Below are 27,980 nucleotides of genomic sequence, written 5' to 3' on the forward strand. Positions count from 1 at the left end.
TCTGATTACCAGTATTTTAAAAATTTTCATTTTTGGAATATGATTACGTAATCCAGATTACCTGTAATCGGTTATTACCCAGCTCTGGTTATCCATGCACCCAGCTGTACTTTCTCAGTTTCTATCTCCGAAGCTCTGTTTTCTTCTCAGCCACAGGGTGGAGACTTACACTAATTTTGCAGGAATAAAAGGCGAGTATCCTGCAAACATGGCTACTATGCTAAGTGTAATTTATACCCTTCCCATTGTTTATATTTTCAGTCCCACCTGCAACAATACGATTTAAAAGGTTTTAAGAGAGCACTTCTTTTGAACTGTAGTGTAAATAATGAGACGGCTCAAAGTGTTCAATAGTAATGAACAATGAACCTTGAATTCTGAGGATTTAAGATAACGTATGTGTAAACTAGGCAGCTAATCTGTTTCTGAACGAGTATGTAATCTTCGCACTAGTCTACTTAATGATTATTTTTGTACGGTCTCTATGCTGTTATTCGGTCGTGTTGAGGCGGACTTTCTTAGGGGGAGGAAACTGGGTGTTGCCCTTTTTTTTACGTAGACTGTCTGCATCCAAGCAGCAACAACACACACGGAGATTGGAGTTCAGTCTGCGCGAGCACTGCATAACGGCTGCTTCATCGAGACACTTCTCCGTTAACCGGCTTTAAAATCATCTTCCAGAAACCGACACCATGGGCGTGGAAGGCTGCACGAAATGCATCAAATACATGCTCTTCTTCTTCAATTTCATCTTTTGGGTAAGTGGTCACTCTTTTTTAGCGGTGGTCCTGTGTTTGGCCTGAGAAACCGCCATTGGTTTTCTGTATTAAGAGGATTGTTTATCTTTCATGTTTTCGGCCGTTATGAACAGGAATTTAACGTTAAACCGCGCAGCTCATTTTGATTGCGGAAAAGGGCAGATGACCCTTGTATCTTCTGCTATGACTGATTCACGGCCAAATGAAATTGTTTTAAATACAAATGTTTTATGTAGAAGATACATGCTTATTATACAGAACGACGCACAGTAAAATGCTCACAGCGAAAATAACGGACAAGGGGCGAGGAGTCCAGCAACAAGATTTCATCACAGCTCCTGTCTATTAAAGCTCCACAAAGACTAGTCTGGTTTTTATTATACCCGTCAAACTTACTATTTTCTTTTCCTTACAACGTCTTAATTTCACAAAACTACGTTTTAACTATACTTTTAACTCTCGCATTTCACACTTGGCGACACAATGAAGTAATAAAATAGCGCCAGTAATAAAATTGGCGTTGTCTGGTCCCTCCCACTCGCTGTAGTTTGGAAAAGAACCTGGAAATGTGAATAGCAATAAAATATTCCACCCAGTCAGACCCTGTTGAGAGTTTAGTTCATCATGTCAGTGTGTAATAGTCATAACTAGTCATGTTGACCCGTCCCTCTTTAACTTAAGAGTCGGTGTTTTGACGCATTTCCTTTTAGAAAGTCTTACTGTCTCGATAGAAATCAGTCAAGTGTATCTTTTATACAGCACTTACTTATAGTGTTAGTAAAGCATTTAGTGTCCTCTCAAAGTCTGGTTGATTAATCTGCTCGATTTTCATTTTACAAATTAGTCTCCTGGTTGGTGATTTCTAAACTAAAGAAATAAGAGCATCGCATAACTGCATTTATAGCAACGTTAGTAGTGCTAAAACTAAACTTGTTTTTCTTTCCAGAAAGTTCCATCATGAACGATGTAGCTGCAATGTGTAGGCCCATTCACACTAAGCACGAACTATGTCTGTAAAGTGTTAATTATCATTCTAATTCTGTGAGAACAGCAAAGTCCACTCCACAGCTATAACAGTGGAATGGTGGAACAATATCACTGGAATCACTTTCATTGTTTTCAAGCTGATGAATGCTAAAAACATTGGAAGCCAATTAAAATCCACACGATATTAAAGAGCTTGAGCATTTCAAGCAGCAGAAAACATAAGTGCAGCTCACGCTCATAATAATCAAAACCAAAGCTATAACAATAACAGCACAGAGGATCGATTTCATTTGAATCACTTGCAGAACTATTTCTTCCAGCTGATGAATGATAAAAACATTGGCAGTCAGTCAGAATCCATCCGACTTTAAAGAGCTTGAGCATTTAAAGCAGTGGACGACATATCAACAGCGTGTGTTAGAATAAACAGAACTGAAAATGAAATCTTTAACCCAATAAGCACCTTGTGGTGAAACGAGAAACCAACTTCACCATAAAGCAGAGGCATATTTTCCCGCGGACTAATGGGTTTAACACCCATGCTGGTCTCTCTACAGGCCCAACAGGTGGTGCGACCCCTCGTGTGTGAATGAACATGGCAAAACAGCATGATGGCTTCCTACATTGAGCAATGTTGCTTTGAGAACTGACCCATGGAGATGGCAGTGGAAAAAATACCTGTAAAGGAGATGTTAGATTTTAGAGTCCACTGCCAAGTGCATAGGATGAGTTTGACAGTACATTGTGGTTAATGGGGAATGGGTGCGGGGGTTTGACAGAAGGTCTGGGCCTTCTTCTTTAGAGACTCATGCTTTGACATGCCAAGCATTCTACAACCACCTCACACTGGGTCATGGGTCAAAAATAGAAGCCACACCAGACTGTTGGCAACAGAAGGGAGAGGTATGAAAAGGGGGCTTTAATTTTAAGACCCTTACACAGGCTGATAACTGTACGTGAGAGATAAGCAGAAGTTTGTGTGGGAGGGTGGATGATAATTTCATCATGTTGCAGGAAATATTAAGCAACGTGGTGCAAAATATTTTTGTATACTCTATCCATGGCGTTGGCCTTTACTAGTTTTACTTTTGCCACTTACTGTATACTGGTGAAAAATAGTTTATAGCTAAAAATAGAGTAAATTACCACTGGTCAAGATCAAGCTGATCAGAGGAACACTTGTTTTTTATAGACCATAGTTACATAGATTTATGTATGTATGTTTTTTGGGACTACTGTATGGCTTAAAAGCAAAGTGGTTACTAAAACTAACAGTGTATGATTTATTACAATGGTCTTTTTGGTTGTATATAGTAATTATTCCTAGTAAATTGATAGTTTACATGGACTTGCTGTTGCTGGTAATACAGCACATTCAAATTGCACCAATCAGCCTCATGCATTTGAGGAAGTGTTTGTTATTTTATAATAATTGCCTAGTTATTACACTTACTTAGGCTATTATTATAATTCAAAATGATTATATTTGTATATGTGCACAAACCTTGTGACTATCCTCTATTGTTCCTTCCCTCAGGGTCACACTTCCTTCCATATCAGGAAGATAATTCTCAAAATATTGATGTTCTGGTCTGCAGAAATGCAGTAAAACTAAATAAAAATAAAAAATACACTGTTGTTCAGACTGCAAATATTTAGAGCATGAGAACTAGAGGGGAGACGTTTATGTAATTAGTTTAAAAAAACCTTTGTTCTTGTGTTCCCTGAAAACACGTGCTACAGCTGGTACACTTAAGTTTTATGTAATCAAGTTAAAACCAGTAAAACCCCATAAACATAGTAGGTCTTTAGCTGGTGCTTGTACACATTTGTGGTGATGATGATCGTCTCAATGGGTATCTCAAACACTAGAGCAATACCAAAGTCATTGGTTTGATTCTCAGCAAGTTCTTATATGTAAATCATATGTAAACTTTGGATAAATGTCTTCCTGAAGCATAAATGTAAATGTTTATCTGCACACTGACTACTTCCCTTTGCTTTTTTGGGATTGTCTTGAGTCAGTCACTTGCTAGTTGTGTTGTCAATCACAATCTGTAGTTTCTGTTGCGATGCCAAAATGATATTGTTAGATATTGTGTTATAATATGACATGTATATGTTCTGTGTGAGTTTGCCATTCACAGTCAAATAGCTGAATTATATAAAACAGAAAAAATGTTTACCTTAAAGTCTTAAAGTCACCATAAAATCAAAATTGATATATTTAATGGAATGTTGCAGTGTTTATTATAAAAAATGCATCTGTGCACATCATTTTTATTTATTTAAAAAAATCATGTGCCCTGTTAATTTTTAATTAAAAACATTAATGTGCCTGTCTTCTCACAACATCCCAGTGTACATCGGTGTGAGGGCTGTGGAATTAACATTAAACAGTCCCTGTCACTCATATGAAAAAATTTAAGTAGTTATCAGACAATCCCAGTGTTTCCCCTACCATTATATTAGGGGGGAACTTAATCTCCAGAACTGCTGTGAGAGTCACTTCATATAAATTTTACAGTTTTATTTGAGAAATTTAGCATCATACCGTAGTGTATACACACAAAAACTAACCGGCAACCTGTCAAAATAAAAGTACCATTTAACATGTAACAGAAATGTATTAGTCTTGTATTACTTTTGTACAGTATAATGTAGGTGTTTAAATATTCCTATTTCTGGCAAATGTAATTAAACAATTAAATGCAGAAATGATAATAATAACAGAAAAACTCTGTTTGTTTGGCAACAAATAAAAAGGTTTCATTTTTATTTCATTAAAAATAAATAAATATTTAATGCCTGTATTTGATTATCAGAAAAGTTAAAACACAAGAATTTCTGAAAAAAAGAGAGAAAAAGATTGTAGGGCCCTATTTTTTTCACTGAAATAAATGTTTTTGTTATTACACAGAGAGTAATGTACCGAAAAAAGTACCGTACTGTGTCATTGGTACAGACCTGGAATCCTAGGGAAAACACTGAATCCTTTAATTTTCCAAAAGATAAAATCAAATCCCACGCTACGTTTTTTTTCTTTTCTCATTCGAAAAGCAGTTTCACTTAGATAAAAGTCACAATAGAAAATAAAACATAAAAGCTTGCAGTTATAGTTTCATGCCAACTTAGTATTAGCAATTTGAACTAAACTCATTTTTTCTATTCATACAACAAATTTAACCTGTAGCCTTTAAACACCAAGCATTTTGTCATTGTCAATTTTGCAATGATTGAGTAGTCACTGTCCATGCTTTTTTCTGTGTGAAAATGTTTTGATGTTTTCGAAACCACAATTAAATCATATAAAAAGTTGTAATTCAATTAGTAGAAGTTTTTCTGAGCACACTCTGCTTGTATTTAAAAGCATCATAGCATGGATTGCTATATTATGGCGTGTAATAGCTTGTAATATGGCCAAATATCCTGTATGACAAATAGATTATTATTAAATTTATCCTTGTGTTTGGCTCTACAAAATAAATGGCATTTCCTGCTTTTTCCTTCATAAATTCAGTTAAAGTATGGAAACTGAGAACGGAGAATGCCTCCAGATCGCCCCACAAGAATTATGGCTTACTCTGGTTTATAACTCCCCCTGATACCTCTGGTCAACTGGAAACTCTGGTGTTTAGGGGAATCTCTGTTTACTCAGATATTCCTGAACTCATTATGAGTGAATGTAATGTGGAATCCACCGAGAGCGGCTTGCTTAAAGTGACAGAGCTTCTCCAAGAACCATCATTTCAAAACCTCTCCCTTTGGCTGGCCCTCTGTTTACTCAGTTACTAAGCAGCAGGCTGCCTGAGCTCTGGAATGGGCCTATCTGGCCTTTGGAGAGAGTGAGAAAGACAAAAAGAGAAATGGAAGGAACTCTTTCTCTCACACTTTTACCCTCAGTGGAAAAGGGTTTTCTCCTCTGTGTTTAGCTGGAGAGAAAGTTCTTTATTCAGAAATTGTTGGTTGATAAACAGCCTCACACAATATCCAGCATGCTAGCACACAAGATTAGGCAAGTTAAAATATCTAAGTGTATTCTTTGTATTGCATGAAATTATATTTTTATGGGGTTATTATACTATTAATTATGGAAGCCCATTTCCGCCGCTGAATAAAAAATGTAATAATGTTATTGTGGCATTTTATCTCAGAATTCTGACTTTTTTCTCAGAACTGTGTGATATAAACTCACAATTGCGAGTTCTAAAGTCTGAATTGTTAGATATAAAGTCATAATTCTGGCCAGAAATAAAGTCAAAATTGTGAGATAAAAACTCACAATTCTGATTTTTGTCTTGCAAATGCGAGTTTGTATCTTGCAATTCTGACTTTATTTCTCATAATTGTGAGTTTATATCTTGCAATTCTGACTTTTTCTCAGAATCGCAATATATGAACTCACAATTGTAAGTTATGGAGTCCAATTTTGAGGGGGAAAAAAGACTGATAAGTTCTCACAATTGCGAGTTTATATCTGTGTTATAAAGTCAGAACTGTGAGATACAAACTCGCAATTCTGAGGAAAAATATCACAATTGTGAGATATAAACTTGCAATTCTGAGTGGAAAAAGTCATGATTACCTTACTGAAACAGGCTTCCATAATTAATTGTATACTGTTAAAGTATTTATTCATATTTTGAATAAGATTTTAATTTTTATTTTAATTTTAGTTTAAATTATGTGTTTTTTTTAATCATTTTTATTTCTATATGTCTTTCTGTTTATTTCTATTTTGTTTTATTTTATTTTATTTTTAGTAATTTTAGTACTTTTTTTAAGTTAGTTGGCAAAGCAACATTTATATTTTTTTAGTTTCACTTTTTCATCCATTTATATTTTTTCAGCTTTCTTTCAATTGATGAAAACAATTTGAATAGTTTTATTTTCAGTTACCGATAACAAAGTAAATGCTTAAAATCCTCTGTCTTGGTTTTGTAGAGGGGCTGTGGTTTCTTTTTAAATCAACAGGTGTGAAAGACCAATAACCATGGGAAAAGCCGTTTATAAAGAGGAGAAAGTGCTCAGTGCTTCCCTCGTGATCCTTTATGGGGGGTGTGGTGTGTCAGAACTGCACCAACAAATGCCTTTTGGTTTGACCTGGGGTGAATAGCTGTGGCGATGCAGCTGTTTGCCGATGTACTGTAGAACTGGAGCGAGTGTTGGATTCTTGGGGTAACAGAACGAGAGAATAGAGAGGAAGGAAGTACAAGTCCATTGTTTTCACAGCCAGAGCTGAGCGTTCTGCCCATCCCAGCGTTCCTGCTAATGGTCTTTGCTCTGTCTCACATTCCCGGGACTCTCCCCTGTGCGGTGTAGCCGAAGCTCTTTTGCTTCTAACGGCAACCACCAGGTTCTTGGCGTTCTATTCTTTAGTGCACTTTATCTGCGCACTGCATTCCTCCACAGAGCTTACGCATAGCTGACTAGATCCAGCTGCTCTCACAGGGCCCAGCTCTTGTCTGATTTGACAGTAATTCCACTGTAAATAAAGCCGTATAAACAAAGCCAAATAAACCTCTGCTGCTTGTCACGCAGCCGCCCCACCCCCACCCCGAACTTTCCCGCTTTTTATACGCTCGCGCATACAATACCACACATTGTAGCGCTACTTTAAATGGTCTTCTCAGCTGCCTACGCCCTCTTTCCTTTTCCCCCTTTTTCTATCTCTCCCTCCCCCTAGCCGCAAGAGTCTGTGAGCACCCTCTCTCGTGAATATGCCATGTGTTTACGAGCCTCTCTCAACTGAATGCTCATCACTGTGAGCCATGTGAAGAGAAAAGCGGGCTCAACCATACCGCTGTGGCGTACAGTGATGTTTTGATATTCTTAACCCTCGGCACTGTGGGCCTCTGGATGGGGTCTGTAACGAGATCTCTCCCTCCCCCCTGCCTCACAGAATGTGTCTCTCTTTCTCTTTGTTGAATGGAAAATAAGCAGACTCCAAGAGATAGACCCAAGGAGACTGACAAAATGCATTCACGCACCACTTCCAAACGTTGTGTCTAAACATGAAAGCTTAAAGATTAGGAAAAAACAATGTGTATGAACTTTTTAAAAAGTCTTGCTGGTTTTGTTTGTGCCATTAATAACAGTGTGACCAAAGGTGTTAAAGTTTTTGTGTTAAAGTTTTCTTCCTCTCTCTGTGTTGTTTTTTTAAATAGCTGACTGGTTGTGTAATCTTGGGGGTTTCTCTCTGGCTTCGTCATGACAATAAGACCAGCAGTCTTCTGGAACTGAAGTACGAGGGCACAGAAGCACCCAGCACCTTCTACATCAGTAAGAGATCAGTTTCTTCATTTCCTGTTGTTACCCTCTTTTCTCATTGAGTCTATATCTTCCATCTCTCATTCCTCACTCTGAAATCCTACCACATTATGTGGTCACATAAAGTGGCTTGACTTTAACAAAGTCTTGTCTTAATAATTTAAATACATTTCTTTACACAGGATTATCTGAGTGTTTGCAGTTGTTCCTTTGGGTGGCAAACATGTTTTATAAGCAGTTCTAATTAGCAATTCACCAATAATTTGGCATCCAAAAAAAATGAAGCAGTTATGACTGGAACAGTTTAGTTAGTACTTCTGTAGTGGTGCGTTTTGACCATGTCAGGACCACAATGTGGATAAGGTACAACAGGTAAACAAGTCAGTTGTGTGAATGTCTGGACACACTTTACTTAGACTGTAAATGATGCTAGAACAGCAATATGTAAAATTCGTTTGGCTGAAATTTTGAGAGGCAGCTCTTTGCCGAAGAACTTTACTATGCCTGTTTAATTTATCACCTAGTATCTAAATTTTAATGGCAAAACTATATTTTTAGTTTCAGTTTTTGGCATCACTAGTTCCAGTGTTTTCGGTGCGTGAACAGGCACACAGCCATTAAGAAATAAACACAGCAGTGTTAAAAACAGATGCTGCTCTTGCCCAGTGATACCTATTGCACTTTTTTACTACCTTTGTTTTTAAATGGCACAAAGATCCATTTTATTACATTTTATACAAAATGTGCGTTAAAGTACATTTACTGGTTAACCATGTTGGTGATGAGCGGTGAACTCAGCAGTAACACACCAAAAAGAATTTTGCAATTTCACCCACAAGGGAAGTCAGTTGAAACACATAACCGAAGATATGCTAACTTAAGTACTAGCTGATGGTTTTGCATATACATAGAAGTTTTAAAGTTTCCACAGCAGTACAGATGGTTCTGTTTTTTTGCAGTGATTAATGGCAAGTGATTTTCCTAACACAAATCTACAGGTCAGTTGAGTTCCATGGAAAATTGATAGGATGGTTCACCTGAACATTTGTGAGGTCAGAGGTTAGTGTCAAGGACTCTTACATACGCACAAGTGGGCTGTTTCTGATGGCGACTGTGCTAAAAGCAGTTTGTTTATTCAGGAAGGCCTTGTGCCTGTGAAGGTACTGAGGTTAACAAGTGGGTAAACAATTCTTCAGTTCATGTCAAAGCTATTATAAGACCTAATATTTACTGATGCATGGATTTCAATAGAGAAATCTCTTATCTATACCTGAAGTGTCAACAAAAACTATTTAAAGGAATAGTTTATCCATATTTTTAACATTTTTATAGCTGGAAAGCAATGGTCATGTATTTTTTTTAATGCAACTTTCAATAAAAATAAATTCTAATATTTTTAAATTGATATTATAAATATTGTTTGTCACATAAAAATAGACTTACCATAGTATAGTCTTTCACCATTTTTATGTTTTCTTGCAATATGCATCTTTAAAAAAAAAAAAAGAAGAACTCTTTGTCATTTCATTTTTAGTTTAGTTGTGTATTTTATTTTGTGATACATGGAAACTGTAATATGTTTAAGTACAGGTGTCTGCTTTCTCAGGCTGTAAAAAAAACCTCCCTGTCGCTTTTCTAAAAACACTGTTCTCTTTCCCTTTTCATTGGTCTTTAAGATACTTGCCAGAGTATTTTCAGCTAGATCACTTTGCCTGCTTTATGGAAAACACGTGGCTCACACTCATCCAAAAGTGAAACCTAGTATTTTCGACATGTTTGTTAATGAGCGTATAACTAATGGAAACAGGAAGATCTCATTTAAGAGCCACAATTACACAGGGTTTGTACTGTATGTTCTCCTTCTCTGTACCCCTTTTCCCAATCCCCTACCCCCATCAAACACATGAACGCACTTAACATGCGCTTTCTTTGTTCTGGAATGCAAAATATTATCTGTTTTGCTCAGTTGGGCATATTTTTGCAGCTCTGTGTGCTAAAGGGAAGACTTTAATACGTGTGGCCCTGCTTAGGGTTTGGAAAATGTGAAATTCCCTGTGAGTCATGTTAAGTATTTCCTGAACATTTAGGGCTGGATACAGATGTGACTAACTGTGTGTGTTTATGTGCGTGTACATCTTGGGTGTATAAGGGGGAATACAGCTTACGCAGTACTGCTAACACCCCTCACTGGGTTGCTTGAAGCAAAATATTTGTGTTTCATATAATTTGAAACTCATTTTGAACAGCTATTAATCACAAGGTAATTGTAGTTTATAAGAGTTTTCAACAAAGGTGTGGGAGGAGCATGTTCGTTTAATCCTGCCAGTCACGATGCAAAATAAGCATGTATGAATGACTGCTTAACTCACACTACTGACAATTCTTCAGGCATCCCTTCACCACCCCATATCCACCTTTGTGTCAGTTTTATTACTGATTTATGTATAAGTCCATGGGAGTTAGCTTGAAAGCTTCAGCCCCTAATCAAGAACAGCAATACATTTCAACCTCAAAAAATCTGATATAGTTTCAAATATATATTTTATCTCACAAAATAATTATATGAGCATGTGGTGAACTTTAATAATGTTACATAGGATTTTTATTTTAACCTGTTCTTTTGAAATTTCTATTCATCAAACAATCTCAGAAAAGTATCAAGATTTTCACGAAATATAAAGCAGAAGTGTTTTCAACATTTATAATAATAAGAAATGCTTCTTGACCATCAAATCAATATATTAGTAAATAAAATTAAAATATTAATTTGTTTTACTGTATTTTTGATCTAATAAATGCAGCTTGGTGAATTTTTAAAAGCATTAAAACCTACACTTTTTGAATGGTAGTGTATGCATTTTTCATGAACACTATGTATTCATTTATAAAAAAAATATTATAATAATTAAAGATTGTTTTTCATTTACAATATTAGCTGCAAATTATACAGATAATTTGCAAATAAATATGTATGTGGGGAATTTTGAAACAACATAACAAAGCTCTTTAATAAAATTTAAGCTTTCATGGCTTAATGTCATGTTTTTTTTTTAATGTCATGTTTTTTTGTTGTTTTTTTATGAAGAACTCATGTGACGTCATTTCGAACAAAATCCAGGCCAAAACTAAGTTTGTTTGGAGTTTGTTTCAGGAGTTCAACCTCTAAAAATCTTAATATAATTTCAAATATATATTTTATCCCACAAAATAATTATATAAGCATGTTGTGAACATTAATAATGTTACATAAGATTTTTATTTTAACCGGTTCTTTTAAACTTTCTATTCATCAAGCAATCCCAATTAAAGTATCCAGATTTTCACAAAAACATGAAGCAGAGCTGTTTTCAACATTTACAATAAAAAATATTTCTTGCACCAAATCAGCATATTAGAATTACATTGTAAATGACATTAAAATTACACTTTTTAAATAGTAGTGTATGTATTTTCATGAACACTAAGATGTATTAATTTATAAAAATATTAAAATAATAATGAAAAATAATAGTTTTTAATTTACAATGTCAGCTGCAAATTATACAGATAATATGCAAATAAATACTGAGTATGTGAAGAATTTAGAGACAACAAAACAATAAATTAAACACTCTTAAATAAATGTTTTTAAGGCTTTTTTTTCATGTCAGGGTTTTGTTTTGTTTTTTGTTTTTTTGAAGTCATGTGACATCATTTCGAACAAAATCCAGGCCAGAACTAAGTTTGTTTGGAGTTTGTTTTAGGAGTAAAAGTGTACTGCTGCTCAGATATTTCAAACTTCTTTTTACCCCTAAGGGAAAAACAAAAAAGAACTTTGCCATTAGTATATCAGGGCCTTAACCTTTTGACCACCGAAGTCCAGCGTTTCGGTGGGACACAGCCCCTATTATAAAAGCCCAGCGGGTGGCCTGTGTGATGTCTGGGAACAGCTGAGGGCTCAGGCACTATGGGAGCGGCAGTGGTTCAGTGGGGGCATGAGGGCGAAACGTAAAACTCAGATTTGTGGCATCCTAACACATGGCAACCTAATAAAGAATGCTGTCAGAAAAAAATACAGCTGCTTATTCCAGTAAGGTAGCAGATCTGAAAGCAAAGCCAGAGAATCAGCAAATTCAAGAGTTGATGTACCATGATATGCCATGCACTTGGCAAAACAGCGAAATAGAGATTTACGGGAATGACGCAGTGCAAGTGATGATTGACAGAATGTGATTTAGAACTCAGGTTGAAACACCACAAGTATACTGTGATCTATTGTCTGTCTGCAAAGTGCCAAGATGCCATGTAAGGAGCTGCAGATTAAACATCACAGCTCTCAACATCTTAATGTGAGGAAATGGCCTGCAGCCAGCAGCTCTACACACCCTGCTTTGCTCTTTATGGAGTGTAATGTGAGAGAACACAACTAGAGCTCAAGTCCATCAGAGAAAGAGCGGTGGACAGCCCCAGGTGGGGAAGATTTTTGCTCTGAATAGAATTGTGCTTGCTTTAATAGTCTTCACTTCGACTTATAGCTACAATGTAGTATGCGATAAAAGAATAAGCTCTCATAAATATTAAATAGTCAGTCATTAATTGAGTGTTGTGATATTTACTACTCATGAATACGTGATCTTCTTGAAACAACTCGGTGACTAAAAATATCCAGAGACTCATTATGTTTTTGTTGTACTAACAATTTAGACTCTTTCCTTTCTCTTCCCTATCTAATCTTGAGCAATTCCCATCAGTCACTGTGTACGCCTCGTGGTGGTGTGTGGTCATATTAGACTTTCCCTGAAAGTGCCTGCTGCTGAGTGTGAGGGGGAATGGAGCTGGCCCGGGTGACTCAATTATTCCGTAATGGCAGGGGAGGGATGTATCCATAGCAACAAAATTAGATGAGTGACTGCTGCTGTACTTAAACACTACAGTTTGGAAAAGACTGGATTCAGGATTCAAACAAATATGACATTAATGCCATTAGTGTTTCTTCTAGCTGTATTGGCTCTTTGGGTCCAACTACTGATTAGTTGGACCCAAAGAGCCAATACAACAGCTCAACAATAAGGATTTTCTGCTGTCCCAGGCCTGTTTCACATTGATAACTCAAACAATATACAAGTGAAGCCATACAGTATTCAAAAGTGTGTGTGTGTGTGTGTGTGTGTGTGTGTGTGTGTGTGTTTTATATATATATATATATTACAGTTTTAACATGAAAGAAATGTTCTTGAGCACCAAATCAGCATATTAAAATGATTTCTGAAGGATCATGTGACACTGAAGACTGAGTAATGGCTGCTGGAAAATAGCTTTGCCATCACTGTATAAAAAACAATTTGTTGAGTCAACTTAAAATAATTTGTCACCCTGCTGCCTTAAAATTTTAAGTTCAGTCAACTCAAAAAAGTTTAGCCACCTTGAAATATTAAAGGCACAATATTTACGATTTTTGTAATAAAATGTCCAAAAACCACTTGCACAGTGTTATATATTTCATGCAGTTGTGTACTTACGTTATCTCAAAAGTTCTCAAGGATTTGTAAATCCAGAGAAGATCCAGTTTTAAATAATGACTCGTCCCTGGTCATTGTCGCCTATCAATGATGCAGTATCCGCGCTATCCTTGGTTTCTGCTTATGAATACTGTGGCAACAGGAACAAGTATACTACATAGAAACTTCCTATAGGCACGTTATTTGAGGAGACTCTGTTTTTCCGGGGAGCATGAGTACCGGTACACGAGCGGAATGCATGCCATTTTGCCATTTTCGGCTGCCGAAAATTCGGTGCATCCCTAGTTTTTAATCAAGTCTGGTGAGCAAACCTATGGTAATGTAATTAAATACAGTATTCTGCACAAAAACATTTAGCCATACTTGCAAATACAGTGGGTTCATTCAAATTTACTTTTAGAATGACTGTTTTACACACGTAAAAATGTGCATCATTATCCCGTCACTAATCACTAATATTGAATCAAATTTCATGTTCTTCGCAGATAATTCATTACGATGACATAAAATACTGTTATTAAATGTACAGGTAAGTTAATAAAAAAGTAATACATTACCTCATCCGTGAGCATGATTTGTGAAAACGACATCTCCCAATGTTCCATGCATCGTCATTGCGTCATCGAGCTTCGCCTCCGTTATTGTTTTGAAAATGCAACCTCTAGCGGCGAAAACGTACATATTGTGCCTTTAAGTTGTACGAATTGACTTGTTGATTCAACTTAAATTTGTAAGGCAGCTGGGTAACAAACAAACCCACCTTTAAAGATTAACAAACCAAATTTTTAGTTCAGTCAATTCAAATATCCAAGTTGTCACCAAGCGTGCCATACGAGTTGTGAAGAGTGAAGCCAAAGCATCTCGATCGCCTCCAGGTGGCTGGCTGCAGTATAGGTCATAAACCCCGCCCTCTCCACATAATCTGTTGGGACGTAATCAAATTACAATTCAAATAAATTTTTCCCAAAGATGATTTCCGACACTTGAGGTAGTTATCATGCTGATGTTCGTTTTTCTAAAAGTTTTGCTTTTAGGTAGTTATTTGAGGCTATAAAAATTTGAGGTATTTAAGGTGTGGTGTCATAATTGTGATCTTGCGATTGAGTCTGTGGGAGTTTGGTGGGTGGGACTTTGATACCACGCCTCCACCTCACGACACTACTGCGCAGACTCTGGCTCCAAACGAAAGATGACAGCGGCCATACTGAGATGCTTTGGCTTGACTTTTCTATAGTGGAAGGAACTGGAGGCACGTCATCCATCTTTTTTTACAGTCTATGGTTGTCAAGTAGTACAACTAAAAATTTTAAGTCGACTGAACTTATTTGAGTTGACTGAACTTAAAATTTTAAGGCTGCAGGGAAACAAATTATTTTAAGTTGACTCTACCAATTGTTTTTTACAGTGATCACAGGAATACAGTAAATTACATCTTTTAAATACACAAAAATAATAAACAGTTATTTGTTTTAATTGTAGTATTATTTCACAATATTACTGATTTTACTGTTTGTGTAGCCTCGAGACTTCTTTCAAAAATATTTAAAAATCTTACAGTCCCACACTTTTGAAAGATAGCGTATGTATTTTTTATTTAAAGGGGTCATGAACTGACATATACTGACATATATTTTGACATATAAGAGGTCTTTGTACTATAAAAACATCCTGTAAGTTTCAGCTTGTTGGTCTAAAAACAACTAATATCGAAGCCAGTCTGCCAAAACGACAGGTTGTGGATTGTGCCACTCTATGACATAACAGTTAAACCCCGCCTCCACAGAAGAAGATCAACACCTGTTTACATCACTGTCTGTTTAGCCCCACCCACCAATTCGCACATGTTGTGTAATTAACACAGGTTTACACAGAAATCAGAAATCTTAAAAAGATTGAAACTAAAAGACGATACTGTGCAATTATATTGGATCCGATAGTAATGTCGCACCAAGTGTAACTGTTTTTATTATATGGTCACTATTGCTTTGTCTGTTATTACAGATCATTTGATATGTACTGAGTATCTATGCGTTTTTAACCTAAGTTACAGCATCGTCCATCTGTGAACTATGTAGGCTGTCAAACATGCACAACTGTTAGCTATTCATAGCAGTGGGCGTTTACTTCCGAGTCTACAATAACCCCACAAAAATGTTGGTTAGTGTATTTAGCAATTTCATGTACGGTATAGTTGAGCAATTTTTTCTGGAAAGGCTGTTTTTGTGATTCATTCACCAGAGAAATCGTCACATTTTCCTTTTAATAAAGAAAACATGAATGAATGTCTTATTGACACCTTATAAAGCAGCCAAATCCACCCAGTGAGCTACAAGCCAATTGTGGCTATAGAGATCATGTATTTTTGGACCAATTTCAGACACTTGGTGAACTAACTCAGTGACAATCTAATAATAAACAGGCACTAATAATAATAAACATCCCATGGAGATCACGAATGGGGGCTGTCGATCTAAAAATAAAATTCAGGTACTCCTACATGATTTACAAACATTTCTGACCAACATGATACTGAAAGTAGTAACATTATTGAATGTTATTTCATCTGATAGCATACCAGAGTTAGCAGGCCTCATGAGACACTTAGCTAAAATGTTGTTGTTGTTTTTTGTTTTTTTTTCCTTCAGTCAATACGTAGAATTCATTTATGTTCAATTAGCACAAATGGCTTCCTGTTCCTATGATCACAATCACTTTGAAAATCCATCAGCACTCAGCATTAGCATTGCAGCTTATTGTCTTTGAGTTATTTGTACCACAGAACTGATGTGGATTTATGCTCTTCTCCTCTGAAAGCCTTTTCAAGTGGACAATTTAATTTTAAGAGAGTTTTGTTGGTTGTCAGGTGGAAGCACTGTGTGATGAGTTGGTGGAAAAAAAAACTGTAAGACCCTATTGTGACATATATTAAGCAATCCTGCTACTAATAGTAATGTAGTGTTTTTTCTCTCATTTAATTCTACTGTTAATTATGCTATACTGTGTATATATTAGTTATTATATCAATTTGGAATAAATGGCAGAAACATATAATATTTTATTTTTTCAAAAGCACTCTGTTTTATAGCCTTCCTTGGAATGCAAAACTAATGCAATTTTCTATGGTATGCTCTTGCTTAACAGACAGCTACAGACATTTGTGTAATCTCCAGTTTTTTTTAGGCCTACAGACTAAAAATGTATTTCAAGTTAGTATTTATTGTTCTAATGTTTTGCTTTTCCATAAGAATGGCTTGTTTTGCTGTATTTTTAAGGTCAAACTGAGTGCCTTAACTGAGCAAACATTACATTTCCTTCTTAGGAAGTGACCTTGAAGTGTTGTGACATGAACTATTGTGTTTCTCAATGTTTTCTGCCTTCGATTGGTCATGTTTCTTCAAATTTGGGCACATCTTAAAAATCCAGTTTGACCTGTTGCTTCCTGACATGTTAAAACAAAGTTTGTATTTTCTTTAGTAAAAGGAGAGTATTAATGCAGCCTTTTCTAACCCTCTCCTTGCACTGTTGTAGTTACTGTTGTAGTTTCTAGATTTCATACCATTAAATACACTCAAAAGATTTGGGAAGAGCGTGTCAATCTGGGATAGAATCAGAGATGTGAAAGTGGAAACACAAAGGACCTGATGATATCACATCTTTGTGAGACGGAGTGAATAGTCATGATTGAGACTGAGAAAAAGGATCTGGCAGCATCATTAGAAAAATATGGAAAGATTAATGAGGAAAACAGGAAAAGGAAGTCATTATGCTTGGAGAATAAACAAATGTACTTCCCGAATAACACTAGCCACAGGCCTACACCAAGTGCTAACATGCAGTTGTTTCCTTAAGCAGTTTCCACTTAACCTGACCTTTAAAATGACATTTATTAGTGTAGCCTGATGTGTATAGATTGATTCAGTAATATTAAATAATGTATTTTTTCCTTAAACAAAAATAGCTCTTGTTGAAATGTACACTCTAAAAATTGCTGGGTTGAAAACAGTGATTTCTGGGTTATTTAGCAACCCAGTGCTAGGTAAATATTTTTTTGTTTTGTTTTTTTTGGTTGACATAAATTACTTATTACTAATAAATGACTTTATTAAGTGACTTATATTCATGACTTATCTTACATTCATGTTTGAAAAGTTACATCAAAAACAGCTTTACCTCGTGTCTTCTTGTCTGTCAGACATTTAGCCTACGTTTCAACCCATCAAACGCATAGCACGATCACAGCTGCAACAATGGCACACTAGATCAATAGCGCTCCTGTTGTAGTCAGTTGAGCACACAGTAACTTTGTTACATATAACAGCAAAGTCGCGTCGTGTTTCAGCCCTGACCACACATTTGTTTGGCGGAAGTGTAGATTTGGTGTATGCTGCTTAGCTGCAACGTACAGTTAAACAAAAAAAGAGATTAATGTGAGACTACAGACTGTTTTCTATTTGTACAGTGATATTTGAAAGGGATACAATGTAATACAAACCTTCATTTTATTCAGGAAGTTTCCCGTCAGTCAGTTTTCTCTCAAAACAGTACACAAAATGACACTGGTTTGGCACAGACTACCCAACATTGAGTTACACTGACCCAGCGCTGGGTAGGTATGTGAGGGGGTTCATCATTTGCATTGACAGTATAAATTACCCAGCAGTTGAGTAACAGAAAAACTACCCAGGATCTGGGTAAAAAATATTAAAAAAATAACCCAATAAAAAGACCCAACAAGCTGAACCCAGCATTTGGGTCAAAAAAAAATATATAACCCAGCGTTTTTTGAGTTCAGAAAAACTACCCATCACCTGGGTAAAAATATTTAAAAAAATAACCCAATAAAATGACCCGACAAGCTGAACCCAGCATTTGTGTAAAGAAAATTTTTTTTTTTGAGTGCAGAAAAACGCTGGGTTAAAAACAACCCAACTTGGGTTATTTGGCAACCCAGCACTGGGTAAATATTGGACAGAACACATGCTGGGTTATTTTGACCCAGCTGGTTGGGTTAAATGTTTTTACCAAACACACTGGGTTATTTTATTTAAGTCAGCTATTAACCCAGCGGTTGGGTAGAAAAAAATAACCCAGCGTTAAAAATGACTCAGCAACTTCGTATACAGGAAAAACTACCCAGCACCTGGGTAAAAAAATATTAAAAATAAGCCAATAAAATGAACCAACAAATTGAACCAAGCATTTGGGTTAAAAAATAACCCAGCACTTGGGTAAAAATATTAAAAACAACTCAAAAAAATGGCCCAACAGGCTGAACCCAGCATTTGGGTTTTAAAAAAATAACCCAGCATTTTTTAGAGTGTACCCATCACCTGGGTAAAATATTAAAAACAACCCAATATAATAACCCGACGGGCTGAACCCAGCATTTGGATAAAAAAAAAAAATAACCCAGCATTTTTAGAGTGTACCCATCACCTGGGTAAAAATATTAAAAAATAACCCAATAAAATGACCCAGTAAGCTGAACCCGAAATTTGGGTTTAAAAAAAAAACAGCATTTTTTTAGAGTGCAGAAAAACTACCCAGCACGTAACAAGCTAAAAAAATAAATGAAAAATAAATCACAATTCATGATAGAATTTTAAGCATTTTTAATAAAATAATACATATTCGGTCACACCAACGAAACTAAATTTAATGGTTCGGGCAAGTAGAAACGACTCCTTATTGCAGGTTACCACGTTGCTTTATTGTGTAGACACAATAGAGCAAATCAAGTGTACATGTTTGGACCTACAAAAGCAGCGATGTTGCTGTGTGTTCAAAGGACATAAGTTACAGAAAGCAGTCTCTAGAGAAAAAAAAATGAGAGGAAAAATCTGCTCACACATCTCAGCACCCCTCCTCCATCTACAGCTCCGCCTGTTGTCTGAGAACATGCCTCTCTCCCTCCTTCTCCCTCCCTCTCTCTCTCTCTCTGCAGCCTTTCCTCTCACCATTACTTCCATTGCGGTTCAACTCTGAACTCTGGCATCATCTGTTTGTGCTTAAAGTTTGCAGCGTGTGCACTGACTTTCCTATTCCTTTTTCAGCCTTTAGGTGTGGTCACATTAGCGAAATTTAAGCAAAATTTCACTTGTCAGTAGTGTGCGAATGTGTGGTGCATAATTTACACAGAAATCAATTTCAAACCAAGGAGCTTTCTGATGGCTCAATCTGCGTGAGCAGAGAAATTTTGCACTCTCACCCGAAATTCTTTACGGCGAGGATTTCAGCGAAATTTTTCTGCGTCTATTGTCAGTAGTGTTGTGATGATTGAAGCACAGCTCACACAGAAGTCACTTTCAAACCAAGCAGCTTTCTAATAGTGAATGTGATGAATCCATGTGACCAAGTTGCAAAATCTGCTTAACGGTATCCGCACTTTTACCCCATCCACTCCTTCACTTCCTTTTCCTACCACCTCTGTCTCATTCTTCTCATGCTTTTTTGTTCGGTCCTCTTTTTCCCATTCTTCTTCATCATTTTCCTGTTTTGTTTTTTGTTCATTTTTTTGCTAATGTCTTTTTTTCCATTGCTCATTTCCTCATGTGACACGCCCAGCTCCCTGTCTTTCTCTCTCTCACTCCGTCCTTCACTGGCCAAGAGCCAGATGTCTGCTCTTCGAATTATCGAAAATAGCAGCTGCATTTGGCAACTTTCTTTGCACTCACACATGAATTCAAACAATTTTTCCGAGACTCGCATGCACTCAGACTATGCCTCGATCCAGGGGGCCAGTGCAGATGAGAGAGACGGGGGTCTCTTCAGTGTATTGTGTCATAAGTTGCTCATTCCCTACAGGAAGCACCTGGCCATTGAAATATCCTTACATTCGTCTACTTATTCTCATCAGTTATTTTTAGACTACATGAAACTTGTCTTAAACTTATTACATCTAGTCGATAGTAGAAGCAAAAAGAAGGGGGTTTGTTTAAAGAAAAAGTGAAAGTGCGACAGGGGGAGAGTTGGTTTGTATTATGCAGCTGTTCAGTATGCTAGTCACATCGCAGCACTCCATTCAGGCCTGTCACACTGAGAAATGGCCTGGTGGCAGTTCCTTTAGCCCCTTACCCACCGCAATTAAGTAAATGGAACCAGGACTCGGTCAGTCCCCTCCCGCACCGCCCCACAGTGCATTGATTTTTTAAAACATTCTCTTGCAAGGGAATGGGCAGAGTCGCTAAATGTCAGCAGGACATTTAGATGTTTTAAAAACAAAATTGGATTATGCTCTGAAGACTTAGTTTGTGCTACCAGCAGCAGTAGAAGCGCCCTGGGCGTGTCTCTGTGCAGGCTGGAGCATAAGGCAGGGGCCTGGAAGGACAAGATCAACTAAAAGATAGAGAAACAAAGAAAGAAGGGTTTGCATTACACTTCCAGATGAAGGAATTAATGTGATTTTAAAGCAGTGACGCTGAACAGTTGTTTGTATGTGGTGTGGCTACAATATACACTGCTGTTCAAAAGTTTGCGATCCCTTATGCTCATCAAAGTTCTATTTATTTGATCAAAAATACAGAAAATGTTATGAAATATTTTGGGAATTTAAAATAACAGTTTTCTATTTTAGTATACTTTAAAATATAGTTTATTCTGGTGATGCAAAGTTAAATATTCATCAGCCATTACTCCAGTCTTCAGTGTCAGGTGATCCTTCAAAAATCATTCTAACATGCCGATTTATTAATTTTGGACTTTTTTTTGGAACCTGTGATACTTTTTTTCAGGATTCTTTGATAAATAAATAGTTAAAAAGAACAGCATTTATTCAGCATAGTAAGTCTTTACTATCACTTTTTATCAATTGAACACATCCTTGCTGAATAAAAGTATTAATTTCTTTCAAGCAAAGAAAGAAAACATTTACTGACACCAAACTTTAAACGTTAGTGTATATTGTTACAGAAGATTTTGTTTTAAATAAATGCTGTTCTTTTAACATTTTATTCATCAAAGAATCCTGAAAAAACTATCACAGGTTCCAAAAATTCCAACATTGCTAACAAAGCAGCATGTTACAATGATTTCTGAAGAACCATGTGACACTGATGACTGGAGTAATGTTGGTGAAATTTCAGCTTTGCATCACATGAATAAATTCTATTTTAAAGTATATTAAAATAGAAAACCACTATTTTAAAGGGAAATAATATTTCACAATATTACTTTTTCTGTATTTTTAATCAAATGAATGCAGCGTCTTTAAAAACATTAAAAAATCTTACTGATCCCAAACTTTTTGAATGTACAATATGTACAATATCATGAGCATTAACAATGTAGTGGTAATGTACTGTTAAACTTGTAGATGGTTTGATTTTGGGTAGAGAATCTCAACAGGTTGTGTAGTGGTAAGAACATGTGTTTGTTGAATTCATTCAATCAGTGAATTTATTAAACCAGACAAAACAATTCACTATTTATTTATGTATTTGAAATTTTGAAATTTGAAATTTGTAACCAACTTTACTTCAGTATTTTGATGACTGATTAGAATGGTCCAGGCTGATTATGCAGGGTCAGAAAGCTCTCGAATTTCATCAAAAATATTTTAATTTGTGTTCTGAAAAGGAACAAAGGTCTTACGAGTTTGGAACAACATGAGGGTGAATATTTAATGACAGAATTTTCATCTCTTATCTCTTAATTGTTCACCACAAGACTAATAGTGTGCAGTAACAAAAATTTTGATTCCATGCAGATTTGATCACCTTTGATTCAGTAATATTAAATAATAAAAATAATAATAAAAAAACAGTTGATTTAGATGTTATCACGTAAAGCACATTTTTAGTTTTTCCTGTCACAAATAGAGTTTGTTGAAATGTAGGCTAGTTGATGAGTAGTATAATTCATGACTGATGTTTAGACATTCTAACACAAAAATAAAGGATATGTGTTAAAAATTGTTTATCTGAAACTTGTTGATTTTGGGGAAGTAATCATCAGGTATTACCACAGCAAAAGATACAGTTGCAGGATAATTCATGTTCACTCATTGTGCATGCTGAGTCACATCGATTTCAGAGGTGTGTGACTGATTATTTCCTAAGAGTGAGAGACTTCTGTTCTATTTCTCTGTTCGCTGCCATTTGAACATCCATGCAAACACTGCTGCTGCTGCACCCTAAGGCCTACTGGGGTTGCCATGGTTACAGCCTGGGTTACTAAGCGATGTAAACACTGGGAAAGAGGGAGTTTTCTTTTTCTTTCGTTTTCTTTATTTCTCTAAAAAAAGAGAGTCTTTAACTCCACAGCTTTTTTTTTTATTATTCAGTTTTTTTCCCCCTTTCACCAGTGCACGTCATGTTACATAAGAATCCTGATTTGCTGTTAGCTTGAGGCTTTTTTATGTGAATGAGGGAATGGAAAAAAAAAGTTAATTTGGGCCCCTTAGTATGACTTCCAAATGTTCTGTAGTTTTCCTTCTGCTTAAAGTAAACTTACCACCCTGTCAAAATGAGCACATGCTGACTCCTGCTGGTCACGATGCAATACTGCACCCTTAGTATATAAAAAAAAGCATTTAGACTGAATGCTTGGTCGAATATAGTTTGGTTGTTCCGTGTCACTGCTTGATCCTAATTTTGTTTAGGGATCTTGGATTCTCCTTTATGATAACACACATCATGCTTTTCATCTTGTAGGCGTCTACATCTTGATTGCTGTTGGTGCTGTGATGATGTTTGTTGGATTCCTTGGTTGCTATGGAGCCATTCAGGAATCCCAGTGTCTTCTCGGAACAGTGAGTAACAAATCCTGACCTCTCAGCAAATTCTTCAAATCACATGATGCCAAACAATAACCGGAAGTATGTGCTTTTAATGTGCTGACCGTAAAACCCCACTGTAAAAAAGGAAGGAAACAGTTGCATGCCTTTTTTAGTTGATTTCATCAAATTATTTTAGTTAAATGTATTCACTGAATTTGTTATGGTTCCATGACTTTATTTTATGTCAATATTTGTGACCCAGTCATAAGTAGCACAGGAACATTTGTAGCAATAGCCAAAAATACATTGTATGGGTCAAAATTATCAATTTTTCTTTTATGACAAAAATCATTAGGATATGAAGTAAAGATCATGTTCCATGAAGATATTTTCCTACCATAAATATATCAAAACTTAATTTTTGATTAGGAATATGCATTGCTAAGAACTTCATTTGGACAACTTTAAAGGTGATTTTCTCAGTATAGGGTGCAAATTTTTTTGCACCCTCAGATTCCAGATATTCAAATAGTTGTATCTCAGACAAATATTGTCCTGTCCTAACAAGTCATTCATCAATGGAAAGTGTATTTATTCAAACTGATCTTCATGGCTGGTTTTGTGGTCCAGAGCCACATTTAACAATTGACTTTTTACACTACAGATCGAAGATTTGAGGTCGGCAAGACTTTTAAAAAAATTTGAGTTTCCACAAATATTAAGCAACACAATCATTTTAAGTATTTAAATAATAAGAAATGTTTTTTAAAACACCAAATCTACATATTAGAATGATTTTTGAAAGATCATGTGACACTCCAAAATGAGTTTTTAAGAAGATTGATGTCATTGTTACTGACATTGGTAACTTTCATTAATAAGACCCTTATTATTAAGTAGTGTAAAATGTAAGAGTTTTACATAAGGGACTTCAGTTTTATTGCATAAAAGACTAATTACTATATGTGTGCCCCTTGTATGCATCAATTGTAAACTGATGCGTTAAATTTGGGTTAATATTTGTATGTAACAGAAACGTCTATCTCTAAAGAATTTAAACATTATGAATTCAGTGACGGACTCCTGTCTATATGCAGTAAACATTCCTTTTCTTTCTCTCCCACAGTTCTTTGCCTGCTTGGTCATTCTGTTTGCCTGTGAGGTTGCGGCTGGAATCTGGGGATTCATGCACAAAGACAAGGTCAGTTTCTCTGACACATATGCAAACACACTGTCAAGCTGACACACACACATCTGGTTGGATATTTGTAATAATACCGTTTTTTTTTCCAGATCTCCAAAGAGCTGATCACTTTCTATGACTCTGTGTATGACAAAAGCATTACACTTACAGACACTGAGCAAAGGCAGACTTCCGCTGCTGTCTTGAAGGTCTTCCATGAGACTGTAAGTAGTCCTGGCATTCTGAGGAGCCCAGAATAAATTAAGCCCACACAAACACAAACTAAATAATAATCCAGATGTTGTAAAGACATATTTCTAATCATCTCTTGGTTTCAGCTTAACTGCTGTGGCAAAGGAGGCGTGCTTTCAGTTGCTACGATGTGGATGTCAGACACCTGTCCTAAAAAAACTTCTGACGTAATGAATCTTTCCTCAGTAAACCATCATATTGAAGAATTCTCATCCAGATCATCCCACATTGCATGACAATAACCTGTTACTTCATTTTTCAGAACTGTCACACCAAGATCAAAGAGCTTTTCTCTGAGAAGATCTATTTGATTGGCATCGCTGCCTTGGTTGTTGCTGTTATCATGGTAAGTCCAAGGATGTTAGTGTGTTTGTATAGAGGCCTGTGTATTAAAGCAGTAGTTCTCCCAAAAATCTAAATTTTGTCATTAATTACTCACCCTCATGTCGTTCCAAACCTGTAAGACCTTCATTCATCTTCAGAGCGCAAATTAAGATATTTATAAGATATATTGCAAAGAAAACAAAATAGACTTTATTTAACAATTCTTTTGCCCTGAGTCACTCTCTGCCTAGTAATGGAGGGTTTGCACTTACGTCACGATTTGGTCGGTTACCCAGATGCGCATCCATACTGACGATACTCAAATGTAAACAACAGCATTAATTGCACAGTTAATGTACTGCTGAATACGTTGTTCTGCTAATTTATGCTGCCTAAACCACAGAAAAAACATGTGAAAGCTGCTAAATCATATAGAGACCAACATAGTAAACAGGAAAGATATTTTGACAAACTAAAGTTAACAGGTGGTAAAGATACACACAGAGCAGTATTAATTAAGATATTAGCCTAATATTTTACCTACCTGACCGAAAATTATAAGAACAAACACAAATGTGGTCAAGATTCTTGCCCTGAAAATCCTGGTTCAGTTTGGCCAACCACAAACGCCTTTTGTACCTCAGTTTTTTGCACTCTTCTCTTTGATTTGTTGTAACTTTTGGCGGTCTATAGTACTCCAAATGTGTTTCCTGGTCCGGCCGGTTAGTACAGCCCAAAACATGACAATAACTGACCATTTTCAGCAGCAATAATCAGCCAAAATATGTGAGTTTTGTTTGGTTCAGTGGCATTGTTTACATTCTGTGCCACCAATATGATCAACTGTCATGACTTGTCGTGAAAACACTCTATATTTCAGACAATTATGGTTGAACCACTTTCAGTTTTGGGTGAACTATTCCTTTAAGTTATATTCTACTAGCTTTGATGTTGCTTGCATCATGTTTTACCCTTATTGTACTCTCTCTTTGTAGATCTTCGAGATGATCTTCAGCATGGTGCTTTGCTGCGGCATCAGGAACAGCCCTGTTTACTGAAACAGAGGGGCAAGATATTACCTTTAAAACATCAGCCAAAAAAAAAAAATATTTTGTTTTATATCTACCATCTCCTATTTTGTTTTGTATCTACCATTGTTTCCTAATGTAGTCAACCTGTTCAGTTCCTGAAGTCTCAGAACAATTTCTGTGCATTTTTTTTGTTCAAACGTTGCAGTGGAACCACCAACAACTAGTCTGCTATTGTTTATGCTGTAGTTGGCAAAGACTAGTTGCGATCTGTAGCTATAGCAGTAGACTTACACAGTCCATGATCACATGAAGAATGGATACATTTATTTGCTTGTAGTTTTTTGTGTTAACTGTTAAGTACTGCTATTGCTATTGGTTAATATCATTCTTTACGTATGTACATGTATAAACTGTATATATTTGCAGCCCTATATGGCTCTTAAGCATGAATCTCGTATTGAACACTCCTGTCCATCTTCCTCTCTGAGACTGCTGTTTGTATGTTCACGTTTCTTCCTGAGAAACCACTAAATAAACAGTGTTAGCTAGGTGAGAGAGAAAGTCAGAACACAGTGCTTATTGAAAGCGAGAGTGCAAGGACTAAGAATGTTAAAGACCCAGGTATACTTCATTTTCTGTGTTCCGCTCCGTCCAGCGCACAGTTAAACTTGCAAGCCATTCAAAATACACTCCATAGACGGGGTTAAGCTAGAAGGGATACAGCAGCGGCCGGAAACTAACAATAAATTACGTCCTACCTATTAGATTGTGTTTATTAACGTCTACACCTACCGGACTGTTCTTAAATTCTTAAATTACGCCACACAGGACCGGACTGTCAGCGACCTGGAGCTGAACTCGGGACAAGGAAAGTATATTTTCGGCCTAAACTTTTTGAAGTTGACGAGCACTGCGTTACTTAATACACTGTGTGACATTCAAGCTCAATCGGTGCAAAACGTAATATATACCGGGTTCTGTGGGCCAACAAGTTAATGTCAGTCAACAACACTTGTAACATAATGTTGATTACCACAAAAATATTTTCCCCTTCTTCAAAAACAGCAACAGTACAATCAGGTACTTACAATGGTGTTGAATGAGGCCGATTCGTACATTTTAAAATACTAACGTGATTTTAGTGTGACAGGGTTTCTTCAACCTTTTTACAACGTTACAATATAGTTGCCATAACAACTTAAATCTAAACTATGAAATGATCAGAACCACTTCAAAGCTCAAAAAACATGCTAATGCGGAAGTAAGCCTATGGTGAGACTTCCGGTTCATTATCCACAATAGGGAAATAACGAGAATAATAACAAGGTGCACAATTATGATAATACATTAAAATAATATGGTAAGAAACACAGAATGGCAATATCAAGGAGTAAAACGAGGTGGTTTGTACAGCTAAAAATAGCTGGATGCAGATGAGACCGGAAACCGGGCCCATAAAATGTACAAATGTCCGCATCCGCTCTTACGGGAAGAAAAAGGTGGATAAAAAGACACATTTGTTCTTTATCATTCACTTCTGTTTTAAGTGCCTCACAGTAGCATTGCTTTTTGCATTTTTCAAGAGTCGAAATTAGTTTTTGTGACAACATTATGCCACAAATGTTATAAGTGGAGTTTAACTTGTGAATGAATTGTATTGAACCTGGAATAATTCTTTTAATGGCAGAAAGGGCACTGATCTATGATCACTGTGTTTCTTACATGTGAGATCACATGATGAGAGAGCTGATCCTAGATCAGCATTCTTGCTGTGGAAAGCTGTAAACCTAGAGATTCTGATGCCCACTACAATCTACAATCTCTTTATGCTCTCTTAATGTGATGTCTTTTTCTGCATGGCTGGCAAACAAGGAGTTGGACCACATTTAGATTCACTGCCCCAGTTCTGGCCCTCTTCACAGTGATCCAAGCCATAGAGAGGATTCATCCATACCTACTAGC

At 36.3% G+C, this 27,980-nt stretch overlaps 1 protein-coding gene across 1 annotated transcript; it reads left to right on the forward strand.

Moving 5' to 3' along the window:
• Positions 1-572: 572 nt before the first annotated feature.
• On the forward strand, positions 573-27,072 carry cd81a (CD81 molecule a). Its single transcript, XM_051114542.1, has 8 exons — positions 573-758; positions 7,913-8,027; positions 23,164-23,261; positions 24,355-24,429; positions 24,522-24,635; positions 24,750-24,830; positions 24,926-25,009; positions 25,983-27,072. The coding sequence occupies exons 1-8, from the start codon at positions 693-695 to the stop codon at positions 26,043-26,045; spliced, it is 696 nt and encodes a 231-aa protein (XP_050970499.1). The 5' UTR covers positions 573-692; the 3' UTR covers positions 26,046-27,072.
• The last annotated feature ends 908 nt before the right edge of the window (positions 27,073-27,980 follow it).

The sequence above is a fragment of the Labeo rohita genome, chromosome 7, assembly GCF_022985175.1.
Source record: "Labeo rohita strain BAU-BD-2019 chromosome 7, IGBB_LRoh.1.0, whole genome shotgun sequence".
Taxonomy (NCBI): Eukaryota; Metazoa; Chordata; class Actinopteri; order Cypriniformes; family Cyprinidae; genus Labeo; species Labeo rohita.